Below are 13,637 nucleotides of genomic sequence, written 5' to 3'. Positions count from 1 at the left end.
CTTCCTCCTCCTCTGCGTCTACTTACGCATTTTGTGCGTCAAATGAACGATTGCGCAGGAGTAGGAATTTGCTTCTCCCACTTCAAATTGACTTAAATGTCAAGAGAGGACAAAAGGCAATTGGTCCAACTAAAGGTCAGCTCAATCAAGCGCGATTAACTCATGAATGAAACCAACAAAGCCGATTCTTTGTGCGCTGCTGGTGTCATTTCAGTGGTTGGGCTCTGCCCTCCTGTGGTCATCACAGCAACTAGGTGTCTCAGGTCCTGCTTGTCATCTATCTAAATGCTACCATCTATGATTTTATGCTACCTGAGCAATTCCGTCAGAGGTGTTTGAAGAAGACCGTGTCATTGAGGAAAGCTTCTGAATGAACTCTGAGGTTAAACATTCTTTTCAAGGTTGATGGTTCTTTTTTTCCCCTATCCCCATATGCTTTCATCTTTCGATGCAGTCTGCCGATGCTTTCTCCCGTTTCATCAGACGCTGTGTTTACAGAATAACTGCCATTGATTTCACGCTTCAGGTTTGACCTGTCAGACGGCAGGAAACAGACCGAAGACAGCCTCCAGCTGTTTTCTGTTGCAGCCGAGTCTTATAGTGTTCTGTAGAGTGTAATTTGTTCTGCATTGCTGCCAGCTGAAATAACATCAGCTTTTAACATTTCTTATTAAAGTACTCATTTTGCTCAGAGGAGATACAGATAAACTGGCCTCTCTGTGAGCCGTGCTTGCAAATAAATGCAGCTTCAAATATGGATAATGCATTTCCTCAATGTGAAAGAGAAGCTTGGATAATTGTGCTCATTGTGAACATCTTTGAAGCATGAAACCAGCGGAGCATGCAAAAGCTGCACTTTCATCTACAGCCAAAATATGTCCATATGTTTTTGTTCTCCCCCCCCATTCAAAACATGTTTCTGCCCATTCACTTTAATTATTGAAATTAAGCCATTGATTGTTTTATTTGTTGTTTATTGGTGCTGCAAATTCTGATTGGTCACGTCTGACAAATTTTCCATTCTGTAATGACCACCTGTGTTGTGATGGAGCGTGGGAATATTCATAGGATATTATATCAAACAGTCTGTAAAAAAAAAGAACCTTTTTTGTGTAATACTTTTATAACAAACATGTTTATTCTTAATCATATTGTGTCGCAAGCGATTGAATTAATGCCACAAAAACGATCCCATTATTTTAGTGGTTTACAGTGGTCGTTATGTGGGACTTAGATCTTAATGCGACTATTACCCAGGAATTTAAGCACCGAAGGAAACAACAAAACAAAAAACAATGAATTTAAATTAAAGTGGATGCAGATGCAGGTTACATTCCTGAGAGGATGTTGGTTCACCTGAATTACAAATGGCCCCTTGCAGAAAGGGAGAATGGAACAACTTTATGCAGATTTGTAGTCACTGTCATTAAAAGTTTCAGAAAAGGCCCGAATCCAGTATTGGATAGCTGTGATCTTCAGAGGGCACTGCACTAAAAACAGACGACTCGGTAGCAGACATCTCCGCCCGGGGGGGACCGTACGGCATCTGGGGGAGCGCGTTAGTGCACATGGGTAACCCGCACATTTGTGAATGCACCAGGTATACTGAATGATTTACAAGCTTTGACACGGAATATGCTGCCGAATAGGCGGCCTTTTTCAAGGAAGGCCTTGCTTATTTCACCAGAATAATGCCAAACCACATTCTGCATGTATTTTTATAGCATGGCTCCATAGTAAAGGAGTCCAGGTGCTAAACCGGCCTGGTTGCAGTCCCCCACGTGTCAACCACTGAAGAGCATTATGAAACAATAAAATATGACAACGGGGACCCTGAACTCTTGAGCGGCTTAAGTCTTCAATCAGGGCAGGAATGGGAAAAACATTCCGCTTTCAAAATGACAGCAATCGGTCCCCTCAGTTCCCAAATGAGGAGCAGAGGGAAAAGTTTTTCCTGACAAATTTCTCTGTTTCAACATTTCAAATGTTGTCATGATGAGGGGTTGCTGCAATCTGCGCTCTGCCTTCATTTTATATTACATAGCATTTCAGCTTTTTTGGGGGAAACCATACACACAGTTATCAAATTGATGACACTCTACACATCCAGCAGTTCTTGAAGCAATCAAGAAACACATCTTGATTGACACGTCTTTACTTTAGAAGACAGAGTTCTGCATTCCTTTATAAAGACCAGTCACAGTTTGACTTTTCAGGCCTCGTTGATCAAATGACTGTTCGTCATGGCAACTGTCATTTCATGATGTTCTGGCTATTCGGGCATTCTCGTTGGAACTTTAAAACTAAATATTTAGAGAAGAATAATGTTAAAAATAAATACTGTAATAAAAAAGGATGAATTTTCCATTTAGTCATAGCCATTAAATAATACCAGATGTCAGAGATGTTCTTTTCTTGCCCTGAGTCACTTCTGACTGTGTTTCTTTGTACTGTTGAATTGATTTCTCTTTGCTAAGGTTGAAAATGAGATTTTCTGATCATAGCAGAATTAAAAAAAACTAGGTGGGGGCGATGTCGGAGCATCAGCTACAGGACTTACTTCACTTCCTTCCCCTAAAAACAAAAAAAACATAAAAAAAACCAGAGGAGTTGTGATTATGCAATCAATATTTGGCAAAAATCGGTATTTGCAATCTCAAATCCTGCTTCAGGACAGGCCTGTTTCCCAACCCTTTGTGACGCTAGCCCATAGTAGACAAACACAGATGTACTGATTAGGGGAAAATTCTGATAATCTGTAGTCAGATGTAGACATATGAGAAATCTGATGAGTAGGTAACTGCGACTCATAGAGGGCCCCAGTTACAGCTGAGAATTAAATTAGGAAATGTCTGACTCACAATATCCTTGAGCAAATTTGCTCTCAGGTTGCAAGGCAGAGAGCCCAGTGTTAAGGCCCAGTGATGTGTTCTGCACTGCCTCTCCAGGGGCCCGATCCGTATAGGACGCTGAGAAAACGTGGATTAAGGTCCACTTAACTGATTAGAGTTCTATCCTTTCATTTGCTTAGGGAGCAGAGACCAAAACCAAATTAGGAATACCGATCGGATCATTTCCTGCATTTGGTGCATAACGACGCGCGATATGTGATCCATTGGTGGATTATCAGCCTAACCCTAACCCCCCCCTCTATCGCACCTCATAGCTAAACAGATGTAACAAAAATGTGCAGCTAACAGCTAATGCAGTAAGATCCTGCAGCAGCTAAGAATAGGTCTTGGATCCCGCACACAAACAGTCCTCAGCCAGGATGGTGCGCGGTGGACGGCTCTGACCCATGACAGATGTTTTTGTGGAGTCATTCGTAATAATTGCTGGCGTAACGCTCGAGCTCGGTGCACAGTTCTGTTTCTTGCGTTTACTTTCATACTTTTTGATGTGGACTGGCCTTTTCTTTCAAGGGGACTTTACAATCAAAGCACATGGCACTGGAATCCCAGAGCCGAGGTTGAGAAACGGCCCGGGGAGAGTGGAGAACCAGTGCCATCGAAATCGGTTTTAGTGAGTATGACATGCCTGCGTGATCTTTAAACGCCGAAGTTGGCGTCCTGAGGCCAAACCAAAATGTGTGTTTGTGACTGTAAATCACAATTTAGAAAGAAAAGAAAAAATCTGATTCTACAAACAAACTTTAAAATCTCTTTATTCATCCGCTTTATGGCATTTTCTTCCATTCATCATCATCATCATCCTGTTTCTCAACACCATCATCATCATTATCACAACTGCAGATGATCGCGTAATAAACACCGAGCTTTGTCCGGCAGCACTGCTATTCTATTTGATGTGACTGTTGCTCATGGTTTGGGCTTTGCACACTCCCTTGCCTGCGACTTCAAAAGCAGCTCCCTTATAGGTCGCGACGCACCGATCATCTGTCCGGAGCTCCGGCTGAATCTGCTCCCACACCTTCCTTTTGGGGTTCAGCTCTTTGTCGGGTTCACCTGCAATCAAGGAATCACTTTTGAGATTCTTTGCTCATCCGTGACACAGGAAGGACGTATAGATTCTAGAGCATATGCTTTTTAAACTATGATGTAAACCATGCCTTTGTTTTTGACGCTTGACATTTGAGAAACATTTACAATCAGAATCGGCAGAGCTTCTGTCTGGTGTCAACTTTATGGTTTGAGGACACAAAATGTGTTTCATTTCCCCAAGGCGGCCACTTCTGGCAGCTGTCAACCACCCGGGTTTCAGTTTTGATGCTTTGGTACAGAAGAGGGAACGTACAGCAGGAAAAGGACCCGAGTGGGTAAATTAATATGATAACGATGATACGAAGAGTAATAATGAAAGATGATGACGCTGCTCTTGACAAAACAATCTGACAGCTCTCTCCAGGGTTGAGAAAATGATCCAAAGTATCTTCTAGCAGCATTGATCAAGTCTCTAAATCCCAATAAGAGGTTCTATTGAAGAAGCTTTGATTACTGGGATCTGAACGATTTCAATTATGACCTTAAAGGGTCTGGAACACCAATGCAGAGCAATGAATAAAAAAAAAAAAAAGATTTCATCTTGAATTTTTCCTTACATTAACTTTTTTTTTTACTTTACTGTTCCGAGTCGACGCCACAACAAAGCGTCCATCGATTCCGCCTCTCGTTTATCCTCCTCCTCTTCTGTTCTCTGGGGAAGGACGCTTTCAGAAGATGGGTTGATTGGGACTCTTTTTAATGATTACGGCCAGAGAGATCCCTGGTGCATTAAATAGCTTTTAGAGTGGCTGAAACATGTGCCCTGCAGGGATGAAAGCGTCACGGAACTCCAACAAATCAGTAGACGAAATACGCAACTAATCCTCTTCTCATGACCAATATTCAGCTCTGCAAACACAAACTTTAGAACCACAGAGGTTTAAATCACAACCACAATGGCGTGTTAGTGCTGCTCTGATTTTGGGCTGCGTTCATTAGCGTTTGGAATGCTTCAGAGGAGGGACCTCGACTCGTGTACGCTCCATTTGTCGTGTTCCTAAATGAAGAACGGGCTTCATGTGTTTTGCGTTTTTTTAAATTCCCCGACATCAGTTGAAGTTGACAGGACAGCTACGGCCCTTTAAAGTACCGGTAGGTTGTGTCACGAGCGGCGGGTGTTAATCGGCCAATCAAATCCACACAAATCCCAAATGAGGAGTCTTCTAACGAGAGCTGAGCTGCGTCTGAGAATGCATTGTGATCGGTGCCTTCAAAAAAGGAACGAATGTGGAAAATTCATTTATGAAATAGAAGGGGCTTTTTTCTGAAAACGTTCCCGGGAAATTCTTCCAGCAGGCTTCCTTGAATGAAACAGAGCGGCGAGGAAGCAGCCATAGTTTCTGTTTTGGTTGGATGGGATTTGCACCATTTAAGATTGAAGCTAATGATGAATCTGATTGGGGAGGGTTTCGGTAACTGGATGATGATACCTGGGAAGCCCTGGAAAGTAATTTTGTCTCCTGGCACCGCCCCACTTGGAGGATCGAGGATTTCAATCTTGTCTGGCGAGCTGGCGCACATGACCATAGCCTGGGACACCACTCCTCTCATCTTGGCTGGCTTCAGGTTGCACATCAGGATTGCCATGCGGTTCTGCATCTGCACGGAGGACAGGAGGATCAAATGCATCTTTATTTTCCATATGGTCTGGACAATAAAGAAGAAAAGGAAATTACAATATACTAGAGCGCAAAGCACCTTTAACTGATGATGGATGAAGCCTGCGTGGGCAGGGCAGGAGACATCAATGCGGACCACGCCGCCAACATCCCACCCAATAATTAAACAAATATGTGCTGAAGATTATGGCTTGTTTATTTCATTTTATAATCCACAGGGAACAAATGTGAAAACTTTAAACTGTCATTCCTTGCGATGGCAAACAGATGAACTTTTATTCAAGGCTTTTGTCCTCAAAGAAATTGAAACATAAATCTAAAGCCAATCGTGTTGCTTTGAAAGGGCCGATGGCGGCAGATCATTTTTTAACTCGCCGCCGGTTTGGCAATCGTGCGTGTGAACTTTCTCGTTCTGGCAAAGAAAAAGAAACGTTGAACTTGGATGAGTGTCAGACGTCTAATATTTGTCTGTGCAGACATTTAAAAAACACTTTAATATTCGATCGCTTTTCATTAAGTTGGTGTCCTTTACCCACAATTTCAGAAAACATATGGTTCCTTTTAAATGATCTATATTGTCCATAGACAGAAGAATGCGCAAGTGAGATGCACGAAAAGCTCCGAGGGCTACGATTACAAAGAGAAACAGCGGAGACCATTAAAGTAACTAGTGTGCTTCGCGTTAATGAAATTCTGAAATGAAATTAGTTTGCCTCTGCGGCAAATCAGAAATTCACGAGACAATGCAATAACAAAAAGCAGCATAAACAGATCCATCAGCACATTAAGAAAAATCTTAATGGAGTAATAAATTCATGCTATGAGCCCAGCGGCCGGCGGGCACGAACGCGTGCATGCCTTGTGTCGACTCGAAAATAGTCTCAGTGGGGAACCATCACGCTGACATGAAAACCTCATTTCGAGCGATCAATCACACTGATTATCTGGCATTGGGAAATGTTGCACAGGCTAGGAAGACAAAAATCTGCAGGCCACCTTGTCATTGTGGATTCAGGCTGTGTAAACCCTAATTGCAAGAGAATATTCGGATCATTTTCGACGCACACTCAAGTGGAAAGAATAGAACTAAATACTATCTTTATTTTTAGCTCATCAATTTTGCTGATTCTTGGTAAAACACTTAATTTTTTTATTTGATGCCAACTCGCTGTTAGTCTGTGAGTAAATAATAATAAAACAGCGGTTGTGGTTGAGGGACACTTTACCTTATCAATAGGTATGTGATTGACCAGCCCACTGACCACTGTCCTCAGGGAGTCCTCTCCCACATCAACCTGCTCCACATACAGACTGTCTGCGTCCGGGTGCTTCTCCGCCGTGACGATGCGTCCAACGCGCATGTCCAGACGAGACACGTCCACTTTGGCTCCATCCCGATCGGGGGCGGCTGGCTTCTTCTCCGCTTTCACGCCTACTGGGATAAACGTGAATATACACTGAATGCATTGGCGTGAGTTTTGAAAATGTGGAATTGGGTTTGTCGTCAGCGCAGAGAGCCAGATGGAAACTGCCTTGTCTTTACGGAGGGATTTCTGGATCTGTGCAACATTGTTTTATGTAATAATGGGAAAAAAAAAAATATTTCAACCAACCGTCAGGGAAATTCCCAAAAAACAAAAACAAAAAAAACACATACTATCTGTCTGGAATCTGATTTCATTTCCTCCGTCTAATGACAGGCCTCGGGGCCGCATGCAGACGTTTCACGTGTCCCGTAAACAAATACAAAATTCAGGAAAATAAAACTGTTTTTCCAGCTCTTCCCAGAAATGGAGATTATAAGCTCTGACAAAATTGGAACACCGTTCGTCTGTGACGTGAAACATCAACATACTCTCCGACCTTTAACTCGCGGTTCTGCTTACATTTGAACGGCTGCGCGCCGATCAGATGTTCGGTGTTTAATAATCATTCCTCTCCACACGTGCTCTGGATAATCAGAATTTCAACAGCAGCCTTTGGTATTTGACTTTCCTTCCCTGCGTAATCAAGGCTGTGCTTGTGATGACAGCGTTGCATCACCACCGGGACCACACAACGACTGACCATGGGTCTGCAAGACTAATGAGCGATGACTGTTTGGACGAGGCGGGAACACAGTCGCATTACGGCCTGACCAAATGGAGAAGTCACACGTGAGCCCCAGCTTAGTGAGTGAAGGAAGTATCTCATGAAACCCTCCAACCGATACGGATGCAGGGGATGAAACCACTGACAGAAATCCATCGTTTTAGCAGATTAGAGTAGCGTTGAGTAAAATGCAATGACTGCCTGCAGACCTGCCGAACTTTGCGTTTTTTTTGTTTTTGCATTGATTGCAGATGAAACAAAATCTATCAGAAGAGAATGACCTCAAGGTGGACCTTAGCAACTCCACATCCTGTTGCTAACAGCACTTTGAAGAGCGAGGGACCGGAGGCCGCTGAGCGTGTCTGCCGCAGACAGGGGTTGCAGACGAATGCAACCACACCCAGGTAAAGAAGGAGCGCTTGTGTCTGGACTTCTTTCCAGTGAAGGGTACCCCAGCAGAAAACTGCGTGGACCGAGAAGGCGGCTTGAGTTCATCCTAGGCTACAAGAGGATCCTTACTTCAATTTAATTTCCAGTAAATTGTTTCCTCCCAGTTTAATTCTGATTGTCTAAATCTGTAAAGATTACATTGCAGGGTAACTCTAATTTTATAATGGGGTCCGGTAACGATGTGCATCCATAAAACGTTTAATATGAATATATCCCCCCCCCCCCCCACCGGCTCCCCCCTTCGCTGTTACCTTTTTTCTCTGGCTTCTTCTTACATTCATCTTTGGGAGGTGAGCTCTGGACAGCAGCAGCTGGGGAGGCAGAGGGTTCAGGACCAGAGGGTTCGGGGGGCGCAGGCTTTGAAATGCACTCAACGCTGCCATCAGCCAATGGCATGGCCACGTCTCGTACTACAGGTGGGACACGGGAGAAAAGTCAGCAAAAAAAAAGTCACATCACAGTCTGCAAGACACTTTTAATCATCTCTGATGACCGATGCACATAGTTTTCCCCAAATGTCAACGCATTAAAAGACAAAAGCAAAGCAGCCCTGCCATGAAGGAGATCATTTACTTTACAAATACACCGAGCTGCACTCGTCTTCGTGGCTCCTTTTCCACGCACAGAGCTGGACGCATCAACATAACACAATGGAAATGATACAGAGGGAGCTTTATTTACACAGCCAGTGGGAGGACAGCTCCTCTGCTGCAAACAGTCTTTGATGGGAAAATGAGTGACCAAGTGAATGGAAACAAGGAAACGGCGCCATAACGCCAGCAGCAACCTTCTCCAAAAAACGCTGTGGCGAAAAATAACCCCCTCATTTAAGGCGCCTGACGCTGTGTCTGACAAACACTGGTCTGCCGGCACGCCACTGTCACCGGGATCTTTTTATTGACCTTAATTCTATGTTATGTTGGGACCTGAGATAGAGAGCCCTTCCTGTTTACCTTCATATTGCCTGCAACCTTTAAAGTCCTGTGACGGTGCTGACGCTTCAGGAGCAAACAGTGAGGCTTTACGGTTTCACCATTATCTCTAATCAAATCACTGCAGTGTTCTATGAACGACCCACCCCGGGTCGACTGGGCTCTTTAACCTGGTTTGTTTTGTTCCATTTCTGTTGCACGTTGTACACGGACAAACATCTGCATCGCGTACCAACAATTACACACTGTTAAAATATTTATTTCTGTGCACAATTCATTTAATGGGAGGCACCAATGAGTCCAGCAAAGGTTTTAGAAATTCAAACTTTAACATTGAACTTCAAGCGACACTGTGTCTATCTATTTGGCGGCTGATGTGTTTTTCCTCAAGTCTCCATTATAGGAAACGAACCCTTTTGTAAAATGTTCACAATCCCCCCATGTTTTGTTTCAAACCCACTGATAAAAGCACAGAACTGTGGAAAAACAGTGAGGATCGTGTTGGAACACATTAATGATCCAAAACTAACATATTGAATTACTTTGAATGAAGCCAAATTGTTTATTTAGTCACCCTTTATTGTTGCAGCTATGGGCTGAGGCAAGAGTGCACTAAATTTTTTTTTACCAGTGATAGTGAAACGAAAAAATGCTCTAATGAGCAACGCACTGGCATGAAATGCTCCCGAGTCAGACACTTCCAGAAGCGGATGTGAGGGCTAACAACATCAAGGTGTCGAGAAAGTCTTGGATGAAAAGAAGACCAGACTTACCTCCCCTCCGCTTCTCCTTTTCCAGCAGCTGTTTTTTTAGTACTTCGATGTCATTCTTCAGTTTGGAGTTTTCCACCATTAGTTTCTTCTCTTCTCTGACACTGGCCTGGACAGCTACGGCAAAGCAAGTTTTCGTCACCTCTCAGCACAGTGTTGAAATGCCACTACCCCCGCCCAGGATGGAATAAGAACTCTAAATACACTGCTGATGAAAGTATGACGATTCACAAGCGTTTTGTTTCCCCTGTTGTTTTAGAAACATGGAATTGTCCGCTCGCACCACGTCTGATTCGGCAAATAGTACTGTGCCGTCTGAAATCACAGAAACGATTCTCCATTTTTACTGTTTGGGAATAAAACACTATATTTTTGCATGATTGTTAGAAATTGGTTATTATATAAGGTTAGTCAGAAATATGTCAACTGTTACGGAATCCCAGTAAATCCTTTCTATATTTTTAAATCCCAAAGGAAATTCAATCAATTTCTAAGAATATAAACATTGGTTCATGCCAAACAGTCACATTTTATCATCTTGGTTTTTACTTTATCATTTAACAGATTCTTACGACCTTTGGGCTTCAGGCAAAGATTTTGGTAAAGATTTGGCTTTTTTTCCCCAATTATATTTTCACTTTATATTCATGAGATAGTGACCCCTGAAAAGGACATTCCATTTTTGCTGACCTATACATTTATTTCCCATTAATTTAACAAAAACAAAAACAGAAGTTAGTTCCACATCTGAAGAGTCTGGGGTATATTTGGCTGAACACCCAAGACAACCCAAGTGCTGATGAAAGCAGACCACGTCTACAAGGCGTCAGTGTTCAGCGTCGAGGCGTGCGTCTTACTGGCTTTCTCCTTCAGCAGCTGGACTTGTTGCTTGAGGTACTCGATGAGCTGGTCGGCCTCGGCCGCTCGCTGCTCCAGTCTCATTAAAGGATTGCAAGCGGACATCTTGAAGAAAGAACGACCTAAAAACCTAGAAGACAGAAGAACAGTTGCCGTATTCCAAAGCGATAGATTTTTTAGTTTTTTTTTTTACTACCCTATTAAAAAAAATAAAAGTAAAAAAGAAATTGCCCCAAACTAAAAGCACAAGGCCCTGTTGTGCCAATTAGGACTCTTCTGACTTGTTTGGTGAAATTGAGAGAAAAGTAGCGCTTGCTCTTAAGATCATCAATCTATGGTAAAAAAAAAACAAAATTGAAATTAAATTAAGAAAATATAAACAAATCTTGCCTCCGAACATACCAACTTTGGAAAGCCAAACTCTGGAAAGAAGTCCCATCTCTCTTTCATGGTATGGAATAGGACGCAACAGATTCTTCTTTAAACCCAGATTAAAAGTATAAACTATTTTGCTTTTGTTGAAAGGACCCACTCAACCAAATTACAATAGTAACAAACTTAGATTTGGAATAATATTTCTATATCATTTTGAGCTTGGCAAACGACTGCTTGAAGAACGAGAAGAAGGATTTTCACAAGGCTGACGCATGGGGAAGAAAACGTCTTACACATATTACAATGAGGCGCTGAAAAACAACAGCTGGCTTTAGATGAAAACAAAATGTTGGGGGATGAGGAAATTAGAAACACAAAAGCGCTGGGGTTGATACAATCAAGGATCAAAGCATTGTATTTAGAGAAACTGCATTGATTTAAACGGGACCAGTGCTGGAGAAATGGAAAGAGCCACATAAAGACTGACCTCATTTGGATAACCTCTTAAAAACAGGTCCTGGGGCAGAGGCATGGTCTGCAGGATCGGGACGTTAAGATGTCATTGAGCTTGTTAAAGGAATTTACGCTAGTCTTCACTGTATGGAAGTTCAAAATCCCATCGACCCAAGTCCAGATCTGCAACTGTATGAATTTAGCTGATTTTATTAAATGTGTTGATTTTAACCACCAGCGTTCTCTGGCATGTTGGCGTGCGAGTACAAACACCAAGACTGATGAGTTTCCTCGCTTTATTCCAGCAGCAGCACCGCAGGAGGAGGATGCTTCCCCGCCTATCTACTGATCACGCTACGGAAATACCTCTTTCAATTATTTAATGTTTAATTATAGCAATGAATGTACATGAAACAGAAATAAAGGATGAATGAATAACAACCCAAAAAACTGAAAGCGTATGCCCCCCAATTTTTTTTATGATCATTTATTCATGATTGTTTCATATACCGGTAATTTATAAAGATTATTGTTAATTAAACTGAATACATCATACGCTCCATAGAATTCCTTGTCTTCTCTATTTGCTGATTCTTGATTATACACTGCTCAAACTAACACTAAAATAACACATCCAAAATCTGAACGAACGTAATATTCTTATTAAATACTTTGTTCTTTACATAGTTGAATATTGCGGACAACAAAAATCACACACAAATGATCAATGGAAATCAAATGTATTAACCCATGGAGGAGTGGATTTGGAGTCACACTCAAAATTAAAGAGGAAAAATATTCACGACAGGCTGATCCAACTTCTTTGATGTGCCATCCTGGATGAGCTGCACCACCTGAGCCTGTCTCATCCTACCACAACAGTGAAAGCACCAAAACATCAGCCAGAAAGAGTCGGAACTGAGAACTGGTCTGCCACAGTGTGTTTAACTGTTGTTTAAGTGTTTATGAGCAGTATATAATCAACCCGAAGCCCTTTTCTATGAAGACTCAGATTCTGTTGTTGTGTTCACGTTATGTTAAATTTCAATGTTACCAGATACAAATCCAGAGTATTTCTACAGTGACGAAATAACGATGCTTTCCATTTTTTATTTTATTGTAGTTTTTACATGAAGGGCTCACTATTATTCGTTAACATTGTCTCTGAATCGGGTGCTCTATCAGCCGCTACAGCTCACAGGAAATTAACTAAAATGCAAACAAGCAAAATCAGCTCAGCTGCGCTGTAGCTAGAGCTGGTGAACCACAAACCGGACAGTTTAAGCTGTAAAATATAACACAATCATTTTTTAAAAACTCACATGAACAGCTGCTCTAACACGTTTCAGGCAGTGCCGGGGTCTTGACAGCTTTCTCACTGACAGGCAGCTAACAGTTAGCTACAGTCAGGTTGCTCCGCCCCCCCCCACTGTAGATAGATATAGTATCAGGATGGCGTTTTGACTGAGATTACTCCCTTCCTGCTAGCTAGCTACTTTTCCTATCGATCGAACACAACCCTGGACTAGTAAGGTGGACACGGATATTGCCTGTGTGCAAATGACATAAAGGTAAAATTACTCCTTAAAAGCAAAAACACATCGATTCAAAAATGTTAAAGATGCGATGCGATTATAAAAAAACAGAATTCAAAGAATTAACTTATACTACTACGAAGTGTTTTTTGTACCGCTTTTGTCGCACATAAATGACGTATTCGGTCACGTTCATTCAGCTGTTCCCGTCACAGTAGCAGAAAAGGATTTCAGTAGTATTTTACGGATATTTTAAGGTTCATTGTGTCGACATGACCTTACATTCTCTTTATTTAGCGTGAGTAGACGGAGTTTTCTGATATAATGTACCTTTCATCGTTCATTACGACCCGGGGCAGTAGGACAGTTCTTAGCATCACTTCGATACGTGCTATGTGTGTTGACACTCCATGCACCGTCTGTGCTTCCTTCAGAGGCAAACTAACTCTGTTGACTTCTGTGAGCCTAAGCTCATCACAAACGGACTGATACAAACTGGAAAAGTATATTTTGGCTTGCAAGTCCATATTTAACACCTCGTGCTATGTGACCT

The 13,637-nt window shown here is 42.2% G+C and overlaps 1 protein-coding gene across 2 annotated transcripts; it reads right to left on the bottom strand.

Moving 5' to 3' along the window:
- Positions 1-3,663: 3,663 nt before the first annotated feature.
- Positions 3,664-12,914, bottom strand: aimp1a (aminoacyl tRNA synthetase complex interacting multifunctional protein 1a). Of its 2 annotated transcripts, none has more exons than XM_068751169.1 (7): positions 12,872-12,914; positions 10,721-10,851; positions 9,867-9,980; positions 8,413-8,571; positions 6,847-7,055; positions 5,432-5,600; positions 3,664-3,965 (listed from the first exon to the last, which is right to left on the bottom strand). In XM_068751169.1, coding segments are annotated over exons 1-7 (951 nt in total). In that variant the 5' UTR covers positions 12,874-12,914; the 3' UTR covers positions 3,664-3,798. The 2 variants fall into 2 exon arrangements, with proteins under 2 accessions (XP_068607270.1, XP_068607271.1); XM_068751170.1 differs by having other exon boundaries at positions 6,847-7,052.
- Between the last annotated feature and the right edge of the window lie 723 nt (positions 12,915-13,637).

Source organism: Brachionichthys hirsutus, chromosome 17 (genome assembly GCF_040956055.1).
Source record: "Brachionichthys hirsutus isolate HB-005 chromosome 17, CSIRO-AGI_Bhir_v1, whole genome shotgun sequence".
NCBI classification, from domain to species: Eukaryota; Metazoa; Chordata; class Actinopteri; order Lophiiformes; family Brachionichthyidae; genus Brachionichthys; species Brachionichthys hirsutus.
This window is presented reverse-complemented; position numbering and strand designations above follow the sequence as displayed.